The sequence below is a fragment of the Myxine glutinosa genome, chromosome 11, assembly GCF_964187855.1.
Source record: "Myxine glutinosa chromosome 11, kmMyxGlut1.1, whole genome shotgun sequence".
NCBI lineage: Eukaryota > Metazoa > Chordata > Myxini > Myxiniformes > Myxinidae > Myxine > Myxine glutinosa.
The window spans coordinates 80,083,595-80,108,707 of NC_136271.1; the positions used below are offsets into that span (position 1 = coordinate 80,083,595).

The 25,113-nt window shown below is 43.6% G+C and overlaps 1 protein-coding gene across 4 annotated transcripts in view; it reads left to right on the forward strand.

Moving 5' to 3' along the window:
- The window catches only part of OXR1 (oxidation resistance 1), a 262,839-nt gene that overhangs the window by 23,410 nt on the left and 214,316 nt on the right, over positions 1-25,113 (forward strand). The window contains exon 2 of one of the 4 annotated variants that reach the window (XM_068097143.2): positions 2,051-2,156. The exons of the other annotated variants lie outside the window; for them this stretch is intronic. Within the exon in view, the coding sequence (XP_067953244.1) occupies positions 2,140-2,156 (17 nt within the window). The 5' untranslated portion in view covers positions 2,051-2,139. The remainder of the gene's footprint in view (positions 1-2,050; positions 2,157-25,113) is intronic. 4 annotated transcript variants of the gene reach the window in all.

Here is a 25,113-nt window from a genome sequence, read left to right on the forward strand (position 1 = left end):
GTGGAGATCCTGAATACAATCTTGTGTTGTCCTGGTGACCCTAAACGCTGCACATGCAGTTATTGACCTATCATTTTGATACATTGTGTTTATTCATATATGTAGTTTTATTGAATTAATTACCAACGCATAATGATTTTCAAAGTTTTTTTAATTGGACAAAATGAAAAACAAATTTACATGAAAATGAGACTTTATTATACTAAGATTTTCTCAGTGGCTACTGTGATACTGCTTCATTTTGTGGGTAAGCTCCTCTAAGTTTGGTTTTATGTTGATGGACAGAGTCACAACACAACGCAAGTCATTATGAGGATCCATTTGGTTCCCTGTTTTAGTCTTGATTGCAACAAGACCTGAAAATCCTTGTTCACAGAGATATATTGTTGGAAAAGGGAGAAGAGCTTTTTCAGCCTCCCGAGTCAGAATGGGCTTATCCTCAAGTTGGGTCCAAAATTTCGAATGTGGGAGCTTTTCAAAGCGTTGCTTCTGCACTCGATTTTCCTGGAGTTCTAAAAGTACTTGAAATCCCGGAATATCTTCTCCGACTTCACCGACGTCCACATTGAACACATTTCTGATCCAACTATGCTTCTTGAGGTGGACGTCTAATGGAAAATACCTGTCCATTTCTTCCTGAAGGTTCTTCAGATGATCTTCGAAAATACTTTTGATGTCGACGAGGGATATTTCCGACGCATCTTCCAGCACAGCACTCAGTTCTGGAAAGGCAGCCGATTTTCGTTTAGCCAGTTTTTCTCTCCAAAGAGCAAGCTTTTCCTTGAATGAGGCAATTATTTCACCTTTTTCCACCATGTTATGAGTATGGCCTTGCATGTCTGAATTCAGTTCATTCAGGTGCATGAAGGTGTCAACCAAATAGGCAAGCTTTGCCAGCCAAAGCAGCATCTTTAAAGCAGTCTGCCAGTGCATGTCTCTTCTCACGTAAAAAAAAAAAAATCATTTTCTGTTTTTAGTTAAATAACTCTTCCAAGAATCTTCCCTCGAGAGAGCCAATGAACATCAGAGTGGAACAGCAAGACCTGGTGAAGTGATCCCATCTCTTTGCACCTCACTTTGCACTTGATTTTCCTGGAGTTCTATAAGTTCTTGAAATCCCAGAATATCTTCTCCGACTTCACTGACGTCCACATTGAACACATTTCTGATCCAATTATGCTTCTTGAGGTCGACATTTTCTGGAAAATACCTGTCCATTTCTTTCCGGCGCATCTTCCAGCACAGCACTCAGTTCTGGAAAGGCAGCCTTTTTTTTTGTTTTGACGTTTTGCTTACAAGCGCACCTCACTTTATTTTACGATCTGATCAAAGATGGCTGACTGGTAGACTGGCGGCAATTTTAGTTGTAAAAAATCCTAGTCGTATTGAATACGTCCTAAACCATTTTTTCAGACATGCATTTACTGATCTTGTTCAAACTTGGCACACTGATAAATGAATGATGCCTTACATACGCACATCATTTTGTTTTGAGATAAGATCCAAGATAGCCGACTGGTGGCCATTTTGTTACTTAAATGTGTCCCCAACCATTTCTCGGACGTGCATTGACTGATTTTGTTCAAACTTAGCACAAAGACGATACACAAGAGTAAGAGTATACAAAGGCAGATTTGTTTTGTAATCCGACCAAAGATGGCCGACTGGTGGCCAGCTTATGGAGATGCTTACAGAATGAGTATTGCATGCATGAACGATAAGGATACTGTACTTGCATAAATAAATGCTTTTACTTTACACAATTAATCAGAGATATAGATGTGCATATATACATTAATTAAAAGGTCATTATGAGATGCCAATATACTTTTATGTTGATTACACTCACGTTGGTGAGTAATCAACAATTCATCATGGTTCATGGGAATTGAATGTGGTGTCACAGCATCAGGAGACAAATAGACAGACCCCACATCCCTTTAATGTCCTTTCCCGATGTAGTGCACATAAATATTTATTGAAGATCATTTTGTGGCTTTGGAATTTCTTCTTTCTGTCGTCTAATATAAGACTCTTTATGTCCCTTTAGATTTTTACTTTTTGCTTAGCACATCAGATGCCTTTTGCAGTTGAACTTCACCCACAAAGCTGAGTCTTCCCATCACCCACTAACCAAAGATGTTTGGTATACGACGGTAAGAATAGTCTGAATGATGATGATGCATGAATGTCAACGTTTTGATAATGACGTCTCACAGTATTTTGTTTCGCATGGAAAATGGGTTTGATTTCAATTCAATTGTTACCTCCGCCACCGGATGTGGCACAACTTTTTGAAATATCGTGTTGTATATACAGACTTGGCATTTAATATGGAAATTTTTTTTCTTGACTTGGGTTTACTTTCTGAACTCAGTATATCAATCTGGTGAGTTTCTTTTATGCTTCGGTGATTTCTTTGTTAAAAGAACCATGTCACTGATTGTCTTTCGCAGCAAGAAGTCAATAACAGGATAATATCACAGGTGGCGTGACAAAATGTAAGGACAGGTACATTTGACGATTGGCTTCACAATCGTGTATATAAGGGTTGTTGCATTCTGTATTAGTGGAAAACAACTGCTGCACGTCTACAAAAGTTATTGCTGCTTCCTCCGGAGATGGTCCGTCAACTCGACAATGCTGTTTGTCATGGAGTGGCGGCTTTACGAAATTCTAGCATGAAACAGCGTGCTATTGCTCGGCAGTATGGCATCACTCAAGGTCAGGTGTCAAAGATCCTGAAACGAAATGCTCAGAGGGGTGTCCCTACTCCAATACCGAGGCCAGGACGTCCCCGCAGAACCACAAGGAGAGATGATCGCCAGCTGCACCGGTTAGTCTGAAATGGCCGTACCAAGTCAGCTAATCGGCTTCGGGCTGAGTGGCAGCAACTGACAAATGTGCCTGTATCCAGAAGGCTAGTCAACCAATGACTGGTTCAAGCAGGCTATCGTGCCAGGCATCCCCTGAGAAAGCCACGCCTGACCAGGCAACACCGCCGGCGTCGATTGCAGTGGGCCAGAGAGCACCGTCAATGGCAGCCAGGACACTGGAATCACGTGACCTTCAGTGACGAGTCTAGATTTCTGGTCTATCGTCAAGATGGCCGCAACCGAGTGCGCAGACAAGTGCATGAAGCCTACAACGAAGATTGTATTGTGCCAAGAGTCCAAGCTGGAGGTGGTGGGGTGACCGTTTGGGCTGCTTTTCATGCAGGGGGAAAAACTGACCTGGTTGTTCTGAATGGAAACCTGAACCAGTTCAAGTACAGGGCCATTCTGGGAGAAACATTGCTTCCATTTGCTCATGCAGCCTTTCGAGGAAACTTTGTCTTCCAAGATGACAATGCACGGCCTCATCGTGCTCGCATGATCCAACACTTTCTTGCTGACCGTGGTGTAGAGCATATGGAGTGGCCTGCCATGTCCCCGGATATGAATCCGATAGAGAACGTGTGGGCAGAATTAACGCGTCAAATCGACATCTTGGACCAGCAGCCGACCTCTGTGCGTGAATTGCAGCAGGCTATTTTCACTGCATGGCAAGCGATTCCTGTCCAAACCTTGGCAAATCTCGTGAACAGCATGCCTCGACATGTACGTGCTCTCCTGAATGCTCGTGGGGGTTACACGAAGTACTGAACTGTAATTTTACTGTCCGTAATCCCAGTCATAATTTAACTTTTGTTTTTGTTGAAAAAAAAATTGGCTAATGTGCAAAATAAAGAGATACTTCTGGAAAACGTACAGAAGTTTAACACAGTACTGTCCGTGAATTGAGTTCGATATCAGTTTACATCACTTTCAAGGATCAATTTATTTACTTCAAAATGTCAAATGTGGTTTTTTTCTTTTAAAGGTCACATTAACAAAATCTCGAATAATTTCAACATAATTCTAATGAACTTTTGGTTCTAAGTCATCTTGAAAAGTAATTTCACCCCCACAAAAAAATATTCCATATTAAATGCCACGTCTGTAGTTTTGGTCCTATCTCTCAATGCTGAAGAATCGCTTAAAAATTATCAGATCCAGAAACAAATCTTCACCAAAATGTAATCATTTTTTCCTCGTCACATACCCAACCTGTCCACCAAATTTTGTCTGAATCTGTCTATAAATTTTTGAGACATCCTGTTCACAAACATAGACAAACAGATGGACCTTTGTTGGCGGAGCTAAAGATTAATGAAGGCCTTTGAATCTTTGAATAAAGATTGAAACAAACCTAAATGAGTTTTGCATCCCTTATCTGTCATTAGCAGAAGTAGTGGATTATCCACCCCCTTGGAAGGATTTAAGCCAAAGGAAGAACCGTGCTAATCTAAGTAAAGAGATGGAGGTACTTTGGCGGAAGGGAGTTTCTATTTTTTAAAGGTTGAACTTGAACCTTTGCATTTAATACTTATTGGATAATTTGATTCTCATGTAGCTCAGTTACACCAGACTTTTCTCACTTATTAAATCACTTGCGAGTCTAACTACATTCAAATATCTTCCTGTGTCGAAATGAGCAATTAAACTGATTGAACATTTTGGAGTTGCCCGAAGCTTTGCATGATTATTTGCAATTGTTCATTTGTTTTGTCTGATATGGATATTTCCCGAAGATGGTGAAAATTTGACCTTAACTTGTCCGCTTACTGCAGACATAATACTTTACAAAGCATTCTCACAGCCTTGGACGTGCACTTATTCCATCGGAGTGGAACATTTTGTTTGACCAGAGTTGAATTACTTCGAGCAAGTGCATGACCAGTTGAGAGCATCATTCTCAATCCCCTCATTTGACAAAAACGTATTGGCCCTGAAGTGCTCTTTCACGCAGATGTCCTTGACGGACAGTCATCAGCACACTGTGCAGCGAATGATCTGTAAATTTGGACAGCTTTTATGTTTTGCTTCGCGAAAATTGGGTCGGGTTTGGCCTGCTTTTGTTCCCATCTGAATCACTGGATCATGACCGAGGGAACAGAGGTTAAAATCTCTTATACCATATGCGTTTGTCCATTGTTTGCTCCTGTTCTTGTAATTCATGTCAAAGTACATTGATGACTACGTCTTCTTCGTTCAGCACACGCACAATTGGCTGAGGGGGCGACTGTGCCTCTGATGCAATTCCCTCTGCTGGTTAGGGCAGGAATTCGGAACTTGGCCATGGTGTTTGCGATAGCTCGCCTACTCTTCATGAAGGACACCATAGGAATCGATGACGACTAATGAATGAATGAATGAATGATCGTTTTGAGGCCATTTTTCCCCGCTAGAGCGGGGGTTAGCCTTGCGGGCCCCATGACCTCATGGTTCCCTGTTTGAGGCAATGTTTTTATGGCCGGATGCCCTTCCTGACGCCAACCCTCAGTCACCTCTTAAGATGAGCAGGGATACGGTGTACCTATTCTAAACTGGGGTACACCATCGATGACGACTAATGTTTTTATTAATTGATGCAAACGTACACTCCTTTCTTTGTCCTCAATATGATACATGCACAAGCTCCTCCATTAGCCTTAGCTCCTATAAACATTTCTTTTTAAACAATTATTCACTGTTCCATCCATCCATTGTGATCTCATTCGTCCATGTCCTGGTTTTCAGCACATGCATTAAAGAGGAAAATAAATATGGTTTGGGGTTTGATTACAAACAACCTAATGAAGGCAATTTCCTAAAATATATATATTTATTTACAAACATCATTCTGTCTTTCACAAACAAAAGTCCAAATTATTTTTGAACGACCCTGGTATTTACATCTTTACTTTGAGTGTGGATAATCCTTGGCTTTGCTTTGATCCCTGAACACACCTCTGGTTTCAGGAGGCCATACTTTCTACCTACCTAATGAACGTCAATAAAGTCCGGCTATCTGAGTCTCACTTCCAGATGTAAGTTATCTTTAATATATCCCTGTCTTTACTACCAAGAGCCACTTCGCCTTTCTTGCGCTTAATTATACCACCATATTGGATCAGTTTCATAAATATGAATGTACACACACACACACACACACACACACACACACACCGAGGGGGGGGGGGGGGGGGGTTGAGAGCGAGGGAGAATGATTTAAAATGTCTTGTGATTACCTCCTGTCCAAAATCGTTCATCTATTAATTTACGTGGCTTGCTGAAGTAGCACTTGGAATGTCTCGGTGTTCGCATGGCCAGGCAATAATTATTGCTATTTAATTGTCCAATTTTGGCAAGAAAATGCCACTTGTTTATCGGGAGCCTGTGCTGTTGTCACTCTAAAATATTGGCAAGAATATATACAGGTGACATCAAGCAGGGGGATTCCTGTGTTTTACAGGAGTAATTCGATATACCCAGGTTTTTAACCAGCATTTGTCTGTATTCAGCGGTTGGCCTTTTTAGCGCTCCATCTGAAACCCAAGCTCATGATGTGGGGAACCCAGGTTCAAATCCCACATACCATATGTCCTTGGTCTACGAATGCACTTGTAATTCATATTAAAATGTACTGATGTCTATTGTCTTGGTCCTCCAACCCATAGATCAATGTAAAGCATATGTATATTAACATGCCGGCGACAGCAGCTTCATCACTGACCTTTAAAAAAAAAAAAAGTTTTAATATATGCAAGGGTCGGGATGAAAGTAATGCCTCTTGTTTTTCAGTTTGTAACAAAAGTGTCCGTCATGGGAAAACTACGCCAGATCACAATCAAAGGTTTTGTATTTCCCGTCAGTTTTAAGTTGAGCGGCACTGTGATCAGTCAGGTGATAACATCACAGCATGCTTTCAAAATGGCTGCCCTGCTAGATGTGTGTACGAAGCAGAGAACACTTGTTGAATTTCTTACTGTGGAAGAGGTTCCTCCAGTGGATTTTCATAGGCGTTTAACGTATGTGTATTGCGATACTACCATTGATGTGAACCCCGATAGACGTTGGCTAAAGCTGTAGGTACTTCTGACTTACAAACCCAAACCTGCAACTAACTGTGTCCCACTGGTAACCACCTATTTCCCTACCTCATCCCAATTGCCAAGTATTTTGAATAAGGCCCTTCCTCTCCTCCATCAGTCAGAAACATTCTGCACCACATTTCCTCAACCTCCACTGACAGTTTAGGAGGGGAGGGGTGAGGGGGGAGAATTGAAAGGGAGGGGTGAGGGGGGAGTTTTGGAGGGGAGGGGTGAGGGGGGAGTTTATAAATTGGATGATTAATGAAAAACGATCCGTTTGAAAATGATAGAGGAGAGGTAGAATGAAGGTGAGTTTCGAGAATGTAGAAAGGAATGACTGAAAGAGATATAAAAATTTTTTTGAAATGGAATGATTTGATGAGGAAATTGAAAAAACCCTTTTAAATAGGAAGAAAAACAGTGTTGTAATAAACCACTGAATAAAACACTGCAGGGTGAAGTTTAAACATATTTAAACAAAACCGTGAAAAACAATCTGGGAAAAGTCCCTGAAGTAAGGGCATGGATCGGAGAAAGGAGAAAGGGTTAAATGAGATATTTCCTCAACCTCCACTGACAGTTTAGGAGGGGAGGGGTGAGGGGGGAGAATTGAAAGGGAGGGGGGAGGGGTGAGGGGGGAGTTTTGGAGGGGAGGGGTGAGGGGGGAGTTTATAAATTGGATGATTAATGAAAAACGATCCGTTTGAAAATGATAGAGGAGAGGTAGAATGAAGGTGAGTTTCGAGAATGTAGAAAGGAATGACTGAAAGAGATATAAAAATTTTTTTGAAATGGAATGATTTGATGAGGAAATTGAAAAAACCCTTTTAAATAGGAAGAAAAACAGTGTTGTAATAAACCACTGAATAAAACACTGCAGGGTGAAGTTTAAACATATTTAAACAAAACCGTGAAAAACAATCTGGGAAAAGTCCCTGAAGTAAGGGCATGGATCGGAGAAAGGAGAAAGGGTTAAATGAGATGGAGGAAACTAGAATTGGAAAGGCGAGTTTCGGCTGGAGTGGAAGGAAGAGGAGGAATAAAAGGAGATAAAGGGGACGGGGTGAGACAACAAGCACACTTGTCCGCGAGGATATATGAATAAATGAATGATCGTTTTAAGGCCATTTTTTCCTGCTAGAGTGGGGGTTAGCCTTGCGGGCCTCATGACCTCATGGTTCCCTGTTTGAGGCAATGTTTTTATGGCCGGATGCCCTTCCTGACGCCAACCCTTCGTCGCCTCATGATGTGCAGGGATACGGTGTACCCATTCTAAATCGGGGTACACACCGTGATCATTCATCCCAGCAATATATAATATAACAGAGGATAGAAGGAAATAATTAGATTTACTTTTTTTTGTATTTAAAACGTCAGACAAAGGGTAGATGTTCGGGGAAGTTAGGGGGAGAAGAGAAAATCTAAGAAATAAACAATACAGCAAAGGAAAGAACTTAAATTCACAAAACACCGACGTGGGCAGGGAAGCCTCAAGTTACCCGGCCGCGCACGCAGTGTGAACAGAAAACGATTAATTACACACACGTTTGCACGAATTGCAAACCAACACTAACTAGAAACAAAGATGTTGATAATATAAAACCTTCTCTATTTTTACAGCGTAGCCTATAGGGCAAAGCCGTCTAGAACAGTGTTTGTCTGTATGTATGTATGTATGTATGTATGTGTGTATGTATGTCCTGTCAAATGTATACCAATCAGAGCTGAGGATCTGGTCACATGACAGGGTGATGTGATTACGTCTGATGTCATTATGGCGGTACGGCGGCTGACTCTCCACACACCGGCCATTTTGATTTATATGCCGTTCATGCCGAACATATCGTCGAACCTGTCATATGTCACAATCGCCATGCTCTACCTTGACGTTTTTCATTCAGTGTGAAACACAAACAAACCGATTGTTAAAATGACCATCAGATATCGAAAGCATCGGCGTTACGTCTCTTCCAACAAAACGGTACATGTACGAACCCAACCCTTGTGGGGTATAATCTAGATTACAGTAGATCTTCCCTCAGTTCTGTAAGTAAAACTTACCTCAAGGATGTCGGGATTCCTCCAAATTTCTTTGTTTAATGTTATAGACAGCATTAGCGAATGTTTAAAAAAGGTAATCATGTGTGTTTGTGGTTCATAATATATTACAAACCCGCTACGCCGCTGTTAGACTTTCGGGCTTGTTTTTTATGCATATATATATATTTTTAGGCGATATCGCCTGCCACAAAGCCATTAAAGCCACTCGAGGTGGGGGCTACACAAAGGGAAAGTATAGATATTCGACAGAAAGGAGAAATCTCGATTGACATTCCTCTTGAATTGATGTAGGTTAGGAAAGAGGGTAAAGCAAGATGCAGGTAAACTGTTCCAGAGTGATGCCGTGTGGGGGGGTCAGAGGGGGGAACTAGAAGAATACCTCATGGTCCTCCTTCTCGGGACAGATATAGTATATGGATGGAAAGAAATTGTCATACGTGAAGACCGACTGAAAGTATGCTCAGGTGTAACAACCTATGATAGACCTTCAGAGCACATTCCGTGGTAATATCTGTAGAAATGGCTCGGGGAGGCAACAGAGCGGTGGACTGAGAGAGGTTCCTGGGATGATGCCAACTCCTGTCTCGCCAGAATGGCAGCCCTTCGCTGGATTCTGTCAAGAAGAGATAGGTGACAGGCCAGAGCACCTCTGCAGCCAAGAATGTGGTATTAAACCTTGGTGAAGTATTTTTTATTTCAAAGACTGACTGGGAAACTATTAACCATGTTTATGCAGATGGCCACGTGGATCACCTTGGTGTAACCATTGGATGGGAACTTGTCCAAACTGGTTCCCAAGGTGTAATTAAAATGCAATATTCTCAACTGTACCAAATACGATCTTGACATCCAGGTACTTTGTTTAATAGCTTCGATTACTGATTACACATTGTGGTAAAGAATGTAGAGCCGAAAGGTAGACGCCAGAAGTATGCACATTCACCTCTGAGCTGTGTCACGTGGGTTTGCATCTCGGTCCAGCTTCGAATTGTCATCCTGGTGTTGCATATGCAGGGCGTGGCGCAAATACAGTCACGTGAAAAAGTAAGTACACCCCATGTAAAGTTTTGACTTTTTCAACATATTTCAACATACAGCTATTTCATCTTCATTTCAACAATATTGATAGAGGTGATATAATATAACAAATATCATGAAACGTTTACATTTTGTAGTCCATTGTATAATTTAAATAAACATAAATGCAAATTTCACATGTGGAAAAAGTAAGTACACCCCAACATTTATCACTACTTCAAATACCTAAAATTAGAATCAGGTGCACCAGCTCAGGTGCAAATGATTAGAACATCGTTAGAGAGGATCTTGGAGGAACCTGTCTTATTTAAACCTCAGACATTTAGTTTGGTTTGCTCTTTGTTGTTCAAGTGTGTGGCGTCACCATGCCTAGATCAAAAGAGCTCTCTGAGGCCTTCAGAAAGAAGGTTATAGATGCCTACGATTCTGGGAAGGGATTTAAAAAGATCTCCAAACAATTTGAAATCAATCATTCGACTGTCCGGAAGATCATCTACAAGTGGAGAAGATTCCAAACAACTGCCAACTTGTTCAGGCCAGGCCGCCCCAGCAAGTTCAGCCCGAGAGCAGACCACAAGATGCTGAAAGAAGTCTCTAAGAACCCCAGAATGTCATCACGGGACCTACAGGTAGCTCTTGCCACTGTTGATGTCAAATTGCACAAGTATACCATTAGAAAGAGGCTGCACAAATTTGATCTACATGTGAGGTGTGCCAGGAGGAAACCTTTGCTGTCCATAAAGAACATCAGGGCAAGACTAAAGTTTGCCAATGAACACCTGGGCAAAGACCAGCACTTCTGGAACAATGTGCTCTGGACAGATGAGTCAAAGGCCACAGTACAGTACCAGAAGACATGTTTGGCGAAAACCAAAGACAGCATTTGACCACAAGAACCTGATACCAACTGTGAAGCATGGTGGTGGAAATATTATGGTTTGGGGCAGCTTTGCTGCATCTGGGCCTGGGCAGCTCACCATCATAGAATCCACTATGAATTCTTCATTGTACCAGAGGGTGCTTGAGGATAATCTGAGGCCATCTGTCGGAATGTTGAAGCTCAACCGAAGGTGGACCTTGCAACATGACAATGACCCGAAACATACCAGTAAATCCACCAAGGAATGGCTGAAAAGAAAGAAATGGAGGGTTCTGGAATGGCCAAGTCAAAGCCCGGATCTACATCCCATCGAGATGTTGTGGGGGGATTTGAAACGAGCTGTGCATGCAAGAAACCCCTCAAACATCGCACAGCTGAAATATTTCTGCATGGAGGAGTGCGCAAAAATTTCTCCCAGTCGATGTCAGAGACTGGTAGACAGTTATAAGAAACGCTTACTTAAGGTTGTTTCTGCCAAAGGGGGCAATACCACCTATTAGAGCCAAGGGTGTACTTACTTTTTCCACATGCGAAATTTACATTTATGTTTATTTAATTTATACAATGGACTACAAAATCTAAATGTTTCATGATATTTGTTATTTTATATCACCTTTATCTATATAATAATAGTGTAAGGACTCGACTTTGTTATCCCTTTTACGCCGCACCCAGTGACCCGATGCCCACGGCACTAATGGATTTACGATCTACAAACCGCGCTCTTTGTTTATCACGTACAGCCATACTCGAAAAATCTGAATTAGCCGACGTTGGGGCCCAAAAGCATCCGATTAACTACCGATACGACGCCATCTTACGACGCCATCGTATTGGCGTCTGCTGGGTGAAGGCTAAGCAAGCCGTCCGCTGATTGGACAGGCGAAGGCGAAAGCAAGCCGTCCACCGAGTGGACAATCCAGAGCATGCATTTGTGCCGGTGTCGGCGATCGTTGTTCATATATGCACTCTTCATTCTCATCTTTCTTCCTAACTCTTACTCGGACAAGCAAATCCCCTATGCCATCCATAATGGTACACTCTATCCATACACCACATCCTCCCTTCCGTGGATGTTCCACGGGTTTCGGCTAGTCTATCAATATTGTTGAAATGAAGATCAAATAGCTGTATGTTGTAATATGTTGAAAAAGTCAAAACTTTACATGGGGTGTACTTACTTTTTCACGTGACTGTATGTGTGGCACTGCTCCTCGGAGACATGTCAAACCTGACGTCCCGTCTGCTAGCATTAGTTGGTGGATGTTGAAGTTCCCACAATGTCCTTCTTAGAGTGCCAGAGCTATCGCTGGAACCTTGGCCAAAATTCCAAAAGTCCCTGCACACACAGTCAAGTATCCTGCGTTGGAGTGCCAACCAATCCAGGATTTCAACCGTAGCCAAGAAACTGTCTCGGCAGAACCAACGCTCTGTATGGAGCATGGCGCACACGAGAAGACAAATAAACCGTCATATCATCACTGATGTGGCTATTCCCTTTTCGTCCCCCATCGCACCGCGGAGTGAAAGGGGGACTATGGTTTTCCCCTCCGTCCATCCGTGTGTGCGTGCGGGCGTGCGTGCGTGGGTACGTGCATGCGTAAGCGAAGGACCGAATTCTAATTTGGTATGTGGGTGCAACCCACGTCAAAATCCAAGATGGCCGCCGCCATGTATGTCCGACGCCATGTATGTCTGAACCTTGTGAGCGGAATATCTTGAAAAATAAGCGAAGTACCAACTTCTAATCTGGTGTGTGGGTGTATCTAGGCATAAGGAAGAACGCTATTGAAAATTGGGTCGCCACGTCAAAATCCAAGATGACCGCCGCCATGTATGTCTGTACATGACATGTATGCCGCCATGTACGCTTTTGAAAATTGTACATGACATGTATGCCGCCATGTACGCTCTTGAAAATGTGGTCGCCACGTCAAAATCCAAGATGGCCGCCGCCATGTATGTCTGAACCTTGTGCTTGTGAGCGAAACATCTTGAAAAATAAACGAACTACTAACTTCTAATCTGGTGTGTGGGTGTATCTACGCATAAGGGAGAACGCTATTGAAAATTGGGTCGCCATGTCAAAATCCAAGATGGCCGCCTTGCGTCTTCCACTTTGTCCACTCGCATCACGTCACCGACGGGGGACCTAGGCTTAACGCTTGTTATTTTTAACTTTGGGCTTATCTTTGAGATCTTTGAGACAGGATGGTGCAAAGGTAATGAACCTAAATACCTTCTGAATTTCTAACCTGGATTAAATTCCCAACCCTATACACTGAGCTGTCGGATTGGGACTTTTATAGGGAGGGCGTTGCATTACAAAGTGCGCTGGCACTTCGACGGACATTTGACCGTGTGTACCATCTGCCAGCGTAAATTGGGATACCTTAAAGATCCCACGGTGCCTTTTTTGAAGGGTAAGTGAGTTACCACCAGTGCCAAACAAACTACAAATTTCTGCCCAAGTCACTTTCAGTCGAACCTCAGGCTTGCCCAGTCGGTTCCTGAAAGATTTGGAGCAAAAACTTTCCCAATGCAACCGCACAAAGAGGATGGAAAAATTGAGGCTGTTAATGTAGTTGGAGTAGCTTGTTGAGGTCGAAGATTTTGTCCTCTTTGGTATGTCCTGGCTATGATGTGGAGCGACGATACTTCCTGCTCACTGCAGGAGCTTTGTTTGTCTGTTGCCTTGCTTCTGCCATTTCCTTGTCCTTCCTTTCTTTACCCGCTTCTTCAGAAAACTTTGTTAGGTAAAGCACAGTCGGTTAATAATGCAGCGGCGTGTGTAATGCATAGCACTTTAACAAATCCCCCAGACTGCCTTGGCATGGCATAAAATCATCTTGTAGATTCTGGTCAGTGCTCTCCAGCCATATACATGCTTGTTTGGATCAAAACCACGACTTCCACCTTCGCCCCCAAGTTCAATTTTTGACCGCATCAGCGCTGGCAATTTATTCCTTTGTGGTTAATAACTTGTATGTCCTGTGGAGGATGCTTCTGTTAAAGAGTTGACAATCTGCTAATTTGCAGAGTGGAGCTTCCAACTTGTTTGTAGTGAACAAACTGGTCTGAAGGAGGCATTCTCAGAGGTTTAGGGGTTCAATTCCGGATGAAAGCAGAAATGGTACGGATTTTTGATTCAAAGCCACTGCTACCTGAGCGAGCCTTGGTATAATTACCTGGACGACATCACCAATTGCCATTATAAACCCAGCTGGCTCACTCTTGACCTTCATCGAAGTTTTATTCACATGGAAATGTGCTTGGGCTGCTCTACACGTGATGCCAGTCTCCAGTTTGTTGTTGATGGTTGAGCACTAAATGTCGTGTTTTGCATTAATAATTTCTGCATGAACCAAAGATGTGGAAAGGGACTTTGATCACGCAGAATTTAGCTGGTGTTTTGAAGCAATGTCTGCTATGAGCTGGGGGTGTTTGTTCTGATTAGTGGATAATTTTGAAAAAGAGTTTATTTGGGCTGTTTGAGGTTCTCATCTGAACCCTTAGTTCAGGAAACGAATACAAGTCTGGTGTTGGCTTAACGGTTAAGGTGGCTGGCTTATTTGGGGTCCTGAGTTTGAGCCCCTGTCGTGTTGTTTAAATAACAACAGTTGGGTTGACTCAGTCTGTCAACCTTCCAAGATCGGTAAAATGAGTACCAGCTTATTGGCAACAGGGGCACAGCGACGCTTCCAGAAATTAACCAACCAGCCAGGAATCAAACCCTAAACCTGATGGGCGATGCTTGTTCCGTTTTCAGTTCGATCTCTTATAAAGACCTTATCGACCGGCTCACTGCTGTGAAACTGCAGCATTTGTCATCCATCCTTATTGATGCCGTGAGGTTTAATTGCGTAAAAATCAAATTGACATTAGTTGTTGCTGCACGTGTCTCATGACTTCTCTGGTGTGTGTGTGTGTGTGTGTGTGTGTGTGTGTGTGTGTGTGTGTGTGTGTGTGTGTGTGTGTGTGTGTGTGTGTGTGTGTGTGTGTGTGTGTGTGTGTGTGTGTCGGTCGGTCGGTCGGTCGGTCGGTCGGTCGGCGGGCGTACTACGAGCCTTAGCCCATGTATTAAAAATATATATAGGTGGTCCCATTATGCTTTTTTGGATTTTAAACCTGGATTCCCTGCATCATGAGCCAGGGCTTTAGATGGGAACACAAATATGTGATCCGAAATCTGGTTGAATTTCTATATACAGTGAAACCTTGACTTACGAGTGCACCAACTTACGAGTTTTCCGAGATACGAGCCGTCGCTCGGGCGGTTTTTTGCTTTGAGATGCGAGCCGAGATCTGAGTTACGAGCTTACGCCACCCGCCACCAGGTGGGTTCCGGTCACGTGGTTATCTTGCCGTGCAAGCATCTCTGCCATATATCGCTGCTGCTTTGTTTTCGCATTTTGGTTATTTTGGAAAATTTCTTAGTTTTAACCATGGGTCCTAAGAAATTGAGTGCCAAGGGCAGTACTGAGAAGAAGAAGAGGATGATGTGCTTGGATATAAAACACGCAATCGTCGTAAACATGAGCGAGGTGTGCGTGTTGTCGACTTGGCGAGGCAGTACGATCGTAGTACTTCTACGATATGTACGATTTTGAAGCAGGAGTCGTCGATAAAGGCTATAACGCCAGCCAAGGGCGTTACGATTATTTCAAAGCTCCGGACCTCTGTCCATGAAGAGATGGAGAAGTTGTTGTTTGTGTGGTTGACGGAGAAGCAGCTCGCAGGAGATACCATGACCGAGAGCATCATGTGTGAGAAGGCCCGAGACATTTACGGGGATTTGGTGCAGCAGACGGCGGGAACATCAACGGACGAGGCATCGGAAGAGTCATTCAAAGCCAGTCGGGGATGGTTTGATAATTTTAAGAAGAGGACCGGCATTCACTCCGTCGTCAGGCATGGTGAGGCAGCAAGCTCGGATGTGAAGGCAGCTGAAGATTTTATTATAACTTTTGCCGAACTGATAGAAGCTGAAGGATACATCCCCCAGCAAATCTTCAACTGTGACGAGACAGGGCTCTTCTGGAAAAAGATGCCGAGGAGGACGTATATAACGGCAGAGGAGAAGAGCATGCCAGGCCACAAACCCATGAAGGATAGGTTAACCCTTGCACTGTGCGCGAATGCGAGTGGTGACTGCAAGATTAAGCCCCTACTCGTATATCACTCTGAAAACCCCAGAGCCTTTAAGTCTCATAAGATACTTAAAGAAAAACTGCAGGTTATGTGGAGAGCAAACGCAAAGGCATGGGTCACCAGGCAGTTCTTTGTGGAGTGGGTAAACCTGGTCATTGGTCCTGCCATCAAGAAGTACCTTTTGGAAAATAACCTACCCCTGCAAGCCCTTCTCGTCCTTGACAATGCTCCCGCACACCCACCAAACCTCGAAGACGACATCCTTGAAGAATTTAAGTTCATTAAGGTCCTCTACCTTCCAGCCAACACCACCCCTATCCTGCAGCCCATGGACCAGCAGGTGATTTCAAATTTCAAAAAGCTCTTCACCAAGCACCTGTTCCGGCGCTGCTTTGAGGTTACGGAGAGCACAAACCTCACCCTTCGAGAGTTCTGGAAGGATCACTACAATATCGTGACCTGCCTCAGAATTATCGACATGGCCTGGCAGGGTGTTACAAGGAGGACCTTAAACTCTGCATGGAAGAAGCTGTGGCCTGAGGTTGTGTCCGAAAGGGACTTCGAAGGATTCGAACCTGAAGTGTTAGTGGTGGAGGAGATTGTGTCCCTCGGAAAGTCCATGGGTCTGCAAGTGAATGAAGAAGACGTTAACGACCTCGTCAAGAAGCACAACGAGGAACTGACAACGGAGGAATTAAAGAAGCTACAGCAGCAGCAGAATACGGAGGTTTTGCAGGAAATTAACGCGGAGGAGCCAGAGGTGGAGGTGGTTATCGCTACAAGTGAGATTAAGGTAATGTTGGGAATGTGGGAGAAAATTTCAGAGTTTATTGAAAAGAAACACCCTGAAAAAGTTGCAACAGGTCGTGCGTTGGCGCTGTGTAACGACACTTGCCTCACTCATTTTCGAAACATTTTGAAAGGGAGGAAGAAACAAACCTCGTTGGACAGGTTTTTATTGAAACGCCCTGCAAGTGAAAGCGAGGAAAGTGTGGCGAAAAAGGCAAAAGTTATCTCCTCCACCTCCGCCAGCATCTTCGTCTGATCTTCAAGGTAAATACACTTAATAAAACCAGTTTATTTCTTTACATTCTCTTTTATTATGTACAGTATATACGAGGTCGTGCTTGTTTATACATTATTTGTTATTTATAAAGTACATTTTTCTTCTTTAAAAACACGTAACAAAAAAAATTGGTGTGGTTTTTTGGGGGCTGGAACGGATTAATAGCATTTCAATGCATTTTAATGGGGAAATTTAATTTGAGAAACGAGCAAATTGAGTTACGAGCTCGGTCACAGAACGAATTAAACTCGTAAGTCAAGGTTTCACTGTATATATTTTTTACATTGCAGATTATTGAAGTCAATTTTGAAAACTTAAAAATGAAGGAATCCATTTTGAAGTTCATGCCCTTTTGCAAATGACTAAGGCATCTCGAGCCGTTGAAAATTTCCCAAGATGAGTGTCAATTTGGGTTGGCATGGTTCATCACACTGACTAGCTTGGCCATTTATTCTAAAATCGTGTAAAAACGGTCTATCTTAATGACCATCTATTAGTTACGTATGTGGGGGTTGTGTTTATTTTTATTTTTTAATATCAGGAATGGGTGAGAAGGAGAAGGGAGGAAGGGTTCAAGAGAATGTCTTTCAATGAATGGAGGAGTGGATCAGAAGAGGGGCATCCATGGGGGGAAGGGAGGAGGAACATTTGATGGTGTGGAGTTCTCAAAACTATTTGAAAGGTCGTCAAAGTGCACCTGATTTGCCATTCCATTGAGCAAATAGTTGTGCCCCTTTAGTCTCTGGGAGAGATTTATGAGCAGCCATGAGAGTCGAACCCCTACACTAGTGAGGTCAGTGAAAGAAACTTTGCCCACACTGGGTGATTAAATTCTGCTGTGTTGGTATACGTAATAAATAGATGGCCCCAACTGTAAATCCCTCTGTCGGAATAACACGCTGCACATACTAATCACACTGCCTTCATTTTGCACCTGAAGCACCCTGCGACATTTTGCATGCGATCGGTTTGTAGATGAATGTGATGTCCATGTCGATGCAACGTTCGCACGAACCCACAGCTCCAGTGGCCATGCATTCTGCCCTTGTTGGTCTCATGATCAGGTAACTTGAAATATCCCCCCCGGTGATGTGCTTTGTAGAGCAAACGTGGCTCAAAAATGGCAAACGGATCTTTCATTGCAGAGGGTACTGTCCACGGTACTGATGAAACCTAGCTAGGGTTGAACCTCATTGTGCGTGTTCATACACCTTGGTTCCCAAATTGGCACTTGCTTCGAGCCAGTTACAGCACTGAGATCCTTGTTTTTATTTATTTATTGCCAAATCTGTTTACCTACAATGGCAGGGATTGTTTACCTCCAAATGGGCACGCTATTCCATTCATCGACCCTTTCACCTGTGTAGTTCGCTCATTGTTGGCACCATGTCTGACCAACTTGTTTCAACCTTGTCACAGGTTCTTTGTCGCCACACAGCTTGAAATGCACCATTGCTTGAAGGCTGCGTCGACATCGGGTCTACTCTGTGTTGAGACCTTGCCTGCTTGCGTGCTACCTGTGTGCGATGATGCAAATGCCCATGTGTTCGTGCGAACACGTGACCCATTTTTGCGCAAATGCCCCAACAACCTTGACTTCGGGGTCTGAATTCTGGCATGTAAATGAGAAGTCTCCATGGGTTCCACGCCGTCAGCACATCCAGCTTGACAATCCCGGGCAGGGTTGAGAGCACCTTCCGCTAGGCTGAGGGTGCTCATTACCGCGATCTCCCAGGCATCGCTTAATCGTTCTCCTCTTCTTCCGATTCACCCTGCCCCCCCCCCCCCCTAATCGTGTGGAAGGACGCGACGCCCTTCTAAATATAGCGGTGCCGATGTGAGTGGATCCTGAGTCCGCTCCACCGCTTCATCGTCTCATATAAACGGCGCGGCCACCGATGTGAATATTATCCCTGCAGAGGCGACGTGGGCACCATCGTGTAACGTGGCTGTGAGATTATGCACCCGGGTCGACGTTCCGCACGACACGCTGCAAACTCCACGGATCGGACCCGGTCTTGGCGGGACGCGCAGCCATGAGGAGACTGAAGCAGGAGACTGTGGGCAGGTAAAAGGCTCGAGCGGGTGGGAAAGGGAAGCGCTAAAGGAGATTCGTCTGACCGTTCATTGGTAATGAGACGCTGCGGCTTTTTCCAGCGTTTTTCATGCAGGTTTGCATTTTTTTGAACCTGCATACGAAGGTGTCTGCTTCGAGGGTCTACCTGTCGTCTGAAATTAATCGCTTTCGCTTGCTCTGTACGTCCTCAAAAAACGTGTGAGCGTGCACGTTTGTGTGTTTGTCATTTTATAATTACAGGGCCTAAACCCGCCCAAAAAACGTTTTTGTTTAACCCTCTAATTAGGAGATATAGTGGAACAATTATACCTGGAGAATATATTGACGCACAATAAAACATAAGAGATCATTAAAAAAATTTTTTTTATCGTATGTAGTCTATTGAAAGTTGATTGTGTGTTTTTGTGATTTATTATCATAAATCTGTCTGTCTTTTTGAACATGTATGAATATCAGTCGTTCTGTACCGATAGCTTCGAGGTGTGTGCACCTGACTTTAAGCTGTCCTGCCTGGGTATGAATCTATACACTGTCATACTGGTTTATCGCATACAGGGTGATGCATCGATGTGTCTGCCATCCATCGGAAGGTTAAGACAGAGTACCAGTCTGCAAACGCTGATAATTAGTGCTCATGGAAGGACCAACGGTTGTTTTGATGTATTAGCTAGCGGTGAGTTATTGCTGGCACTATGAACAAATTACAAATTCCTGACCAAATTGGCTCCAATTGAATGTCAGGCCTGACGCAGGTTCGTGAAAGACATGAGCCAAAAATGTTTCCCTGGCCAATTCCACAGAAAGGTGGGGATGATTAGTGAACACACACGCGCTGTCAAAAATAAGCAGAGCCATAAATGTATGAGCAGTTTACAAAGGAGGGGACACAACAGCAGGGTAGAGGGACGCAACAGAGAGGGAGGCATTGATAAAGAATGCTTCGAGGGGAATAACCAACCAGAAAAATGTGCTGAGTCCCGAAAACGACATTTTAAACCTGTGGCAAAAATGTAATTAATACGGGAGTGCACCACTGCAATGATGGGCTAAATGGCCTCATTTCCTCTGAGGTCGTACAGGATTATGCGACCACTCGCTAGACTCTGTGTAGTCCCACGGAGACTGAGGACCCTTTGTATATTAATTTCCATTCTGCATATGGGAAATCAATATTTAAATACAATAGGTTTGATTCCCGACCAGAGTATCGGCCTTCGAACACACAGGCACAGTCCATGCTGAGCACGAATGGCGTACTCATGTCTGTTAGCCTCAAAATGGGCTCGTTGATGAATTGCTTGAGGGTAGTGTAGGCCTTCTCCTGTGTGCCTCCACACCCCCTTACGACTTTACTGGGTTGATCCTTCTTGGTCAACTCCGTAAGCGTCACAGTGATGGCTGTATAATTAGGGGATGTGGTCACGACTGTATCCCGTCTGACCCACAAACAATCATGCGTCCTTCCTCGTGAACTGTGGGGTGCCCTTGATATTTTCCACGTTCTATCTGGTCATCCACAAAGCTTATGCCATCTGTCCTGATCACGTACTTTGGTGGCCTAACTGTATTGCTGCGGACATCTTGCAGCGCAGCTCTCTACATGTGGCTACATGCTCGCCATCCTCTGTCTGTATGGAACATGATGTCATCAAGGTAACTATCAACAATCTCTCCATCTCAACCAGCAACCTCTTCATATCCCACACAAGTATAGCTCCTGAATTTACCATCCTGAGTGGCATCTTCAAAAATTTGTAGATGCCATCTGTTGCAACAAATGCTGTCTTGTGTACATCTTCATCAGCTACTGGTATCTGTGCACAGCCAAGTGCTCTGTGCTCATGTCAATCTTAGTTATATACTCATCCCCACCAAACTTCTAGGAGAGGCCTCTCGCTTCCACCACTGGCTCGAGATCAGACACAGTGATGTTTCAATTATGTTGGTCAACACGCACCTTTTGTGCCACCCTTTTATGAAGTAACACCACTGGCAAAGTTTACAGCAAATCAGACTGCCAAATTACCCCATCTCCAAAATCTCCTATGCAGTATATTCTGAGTAAGGGACTCTCCGATACTGTATGGTCGTAGGTACGGTTTCGACTGAACAGGCTGACGCATTGTCAAGTTTGTGTATACCTTGGTATTAACCATTGGGACCTTTTGCACTGTTGTCAATAAACAGTATTTCACTAAACATTCCAGGGTACTGTTCCCCCTTAACCACGATTCTGCTGCAGCCTCTGTCCCTCAAAACCTATTATTGGTCTATTTTGACTATTGGTCCTCTCCGACATGTTTTAAACTCTGTATCTGAGACCTCCACTTTGGGGACATGCATATTCACAGGGCAGTTGGCACTCACTTCGCAACCTTTGCATTTGTAAGAATCATCTGCTGATGCCCTTCTCCAGGACTCTTCATGTACTGCTCCAGCAGCGCTCAGCACTCCCGCCTTGCCACCTTGAGGAAATAACCTGCAATCCAATGCAACATGCCTGATATGATGATTGCATGCATAACTAGAACGGCACTCAGTAGAGCGCATGCCTCTGCCAGGCTGAACAGTTTGTTTTGTATCCCACTGATAGGCCGGATCTGCATCCGACCTGAACCAAGATCTAATTGGCTTGTTCCTGCCACGTCCCCAACTCATCCACCAAGTTTTGTCATCCATCCACAATTTTTTGAGATATCCTGCTCACTGACAGACAAACAGACAGACGGGTGAAAACATAACCTCCATCTACCTTCGGTGGCGGAGGTAACTAGAACGCATTCAATAGAGGTGCTGACTCGAACCAGTTTTGCTTTTTGTGCAATACCATGCCAGAGGACGCCACCCTATACTGTTGCATGACAGTGGTCTAACTAAACATAGTCCTGTACTAATTTGAATGTTATATTTTTCCATGTGAGCTCAAAGTGGAATTCATCTGAACCATTTACAATAAGAATCTCTGTGCCAAATTTGGTGATTCTTGCTGCATTCTTCGCCCAGATAGCTTGAGGTTGCTCGATTAACAATGCATCTCAGACTTCACCCTGCCCTTAAATTGGCGCTTACAGTTCATGGCTTTCTGGACATATGTTTTCCATGAAAAACATTTTCTTGGAATAATCTTTGGTTTTCTTATCTCATTTCAGCACAACAGGTTGGTTTTTGTTTATCGGAGCCATACCATTGGCACACTGAACAATGTTTGACACCAGTCTGCTATGAGCCATCAGCAAAAGATCTGCAACCCTAGCTAACCCTTTTATATCCTCCAGTGCCCTCTCACACAAATGAACAGAGAAATAATTCAGGCATGCACCAACAAATTGTTCTCTCATGAACATGTCATACATGTTGCCATACATCTGGTTGGTCTGCGGCAATGCAACCCACTTCTGCAAGTAATTTCTTAACCAGACTATAAAATGCGCAGCACTCTCTCCTAAATGCTGTTGCAAAAGCGTTTTTCAACTGTTCATAATCAACAGCTGCTACATCTGATAGCTTAGAATAAACATCAAGCACTTTGTCAATTAACAAGGCACTGAGTGACTGACATGCCTCATCTTGCCAAGTCCCACCCACTGTTAGTACCAAAACACTCCCATCTTGGAAGATGGATGTCTTGCTCTTCCATCCCCTTTAACAAATGCTGAGAGCTTTGGAGCTTTAGTCTGCGCAAAATTATTCCCATATTCCAGGCGACTTGCTCCAACACTTACTTACGCAACACTCAGTACTCCAAAATGCTTCAACTCCACTTTGACCTTGAACCTCGTCTTTCTTTCCTTTTAGCCTATTGAGCCTCTTATCCTCCCTTTTAGCCTCCAACTCGGCCTTGAACCTTCTTTTTGACCAGTAGAACCTTGAGCTGTTAATCTTTTTTTTCAACTTCTGTTTTTATTATTTCAGCCTCCAGCCAATTTTAGTCTTAATTTTGGCCTCCAGAATTTTAGCCTCCATTTTGGATTTGAGTATTTTGGCTTCATCTCTGATCACTCTATCTTGATCTCTCTTTTGAAAAGCCTTTGGTACTTCTCCAGAACATGCTGTTCAGCTACAAACCGCCACAGTTCCTTGCTATTTTGGCCTACATTTCTTCAAATTTCCACCAATCTCTCCATCCTAAACTACGCATGCATTTCCACGCTTGGATAACAATCGATCCCTCACCTCACATTCACTCATAACGGTGCTGCGCTCTCCAAAGCGTCGGTCACTTGGCCCACCTTCTGCGGGCAGTCTCGATCAGCACGATGAAGACACCCGATGCCAGGACTAGTTCATGACTCAGCCTGTCTACACTCACTGGCACAGACTAACAACAGCCCAGCTCACAGCCACCTCTGAATTTTCCTCTTACTCTCACCACCACGCACATGGGTCTCCTCTTGCTCAAGGAAGAACTCCACAGGAGGCTTTCTTGGCATTCCAGATGCATTCATGGAACCCCCACACCACTGAGAAGAGATGAAAGGCTCTGCATCGTTTCACGTCCATTCACCCCGTCTACGTTACCTTTGTCCGGCAAGAGACGCTACCGGTGGGAGGATCGATCCTGGATGAGCCCCCAGGGTTCTTTAATAGATTAATCTGAACTGGCAGGTGAGTGTACTTCAAACTTGGGTTTACTTCTGAAGTAACACATGAAACCCAACGCAATACAAAGCAACAAGGCAACTCAGGACTGATTGTTCTTTCTCTTTCCTCTGCTTTTCCATGTATTTATCCTCGCATAGAGAACCTTCACAAATGCCCCTCCCTCTACAAACCCTCGTATTTACCAGACGATTCTTTTTCCCAAAATAACCGCAAGTCTCTTGTGCCCTGGCGATTTATTTTCTCTACTGGTTAAATATGAATTTCAAGACTAACTTGTTACCTTTCAACACAAATCATCTTTTTTGAATAACCATCTCACCTCAACTAACATGACATAGTCATGCATAATATACAATATGCTCTGTGTCAAAATTTAAGTGTATAAGCATTGTACCTCATACTGTATCATTACACTGCCTAATGATGCACATAATTTGGTACAATAACACACACACACACACACACACACACACACACACACACACACACACACACACACACACACACACACACACACACACACACTTGACATCTTTATCATCCATAAACGTAATGCCACCCAGACATTGTTTGAGTGGTCCAAAGTGATGTCAATGACCAGTTGAACAGTTTTGATGAGAAGGTCGATGATTTAGATGATTGAGAACTTCCCATCCTGTTTCCAATTGTGATCGTGGTTACAATTTATCATGCGAGGAATATCTTTATTGTGCAGTAAAGTTACTCGCTGAGACTGCATACCTGCTTGTCATCTACATATTGCTCATCTCACTTCATTGTGCAAGTCCTCACGATTATTTTTCATTGGTGGTTTAATATTATTTGTTGTTGGTGACCATAGCTTTCTGGCTAACGGCCGAACCTTCTTTTTTTGGTGTTGCGACCAAGAATGTCTCACCTCCATGTTAGCTCGCTTTCACTCTGACGTGAAATGATGGACCCAGGTCTCATCAATTGTCAGTCTTCTTCAACAAGTAATCTTCTTCCACCTATTAATGTTCCAGGAGCTCTGTTGCAATGGCCACATGAGTTGCCATTTGTTAAAACGTGTTCCTTCCATTGTTTAGTACTCCCCTTGCACTAGCCTTATTGCGTTTAGTGTGAGAATGAATTATTGTTTCCACACTTCCCACGCTGACATGTAATTCTTCCACAATTTCATTAGTAGCGATCCAGCAGAACTCCAACATTATCTGTTCACTGCGTTTAATGTGTTTTTTTGTTTTTGTTTTTGTTTTTGTATACTGAATCGAGGCTCGTGAAAGAGCTAACATTTACTTCACAAACAAATCAACCAGACAAAC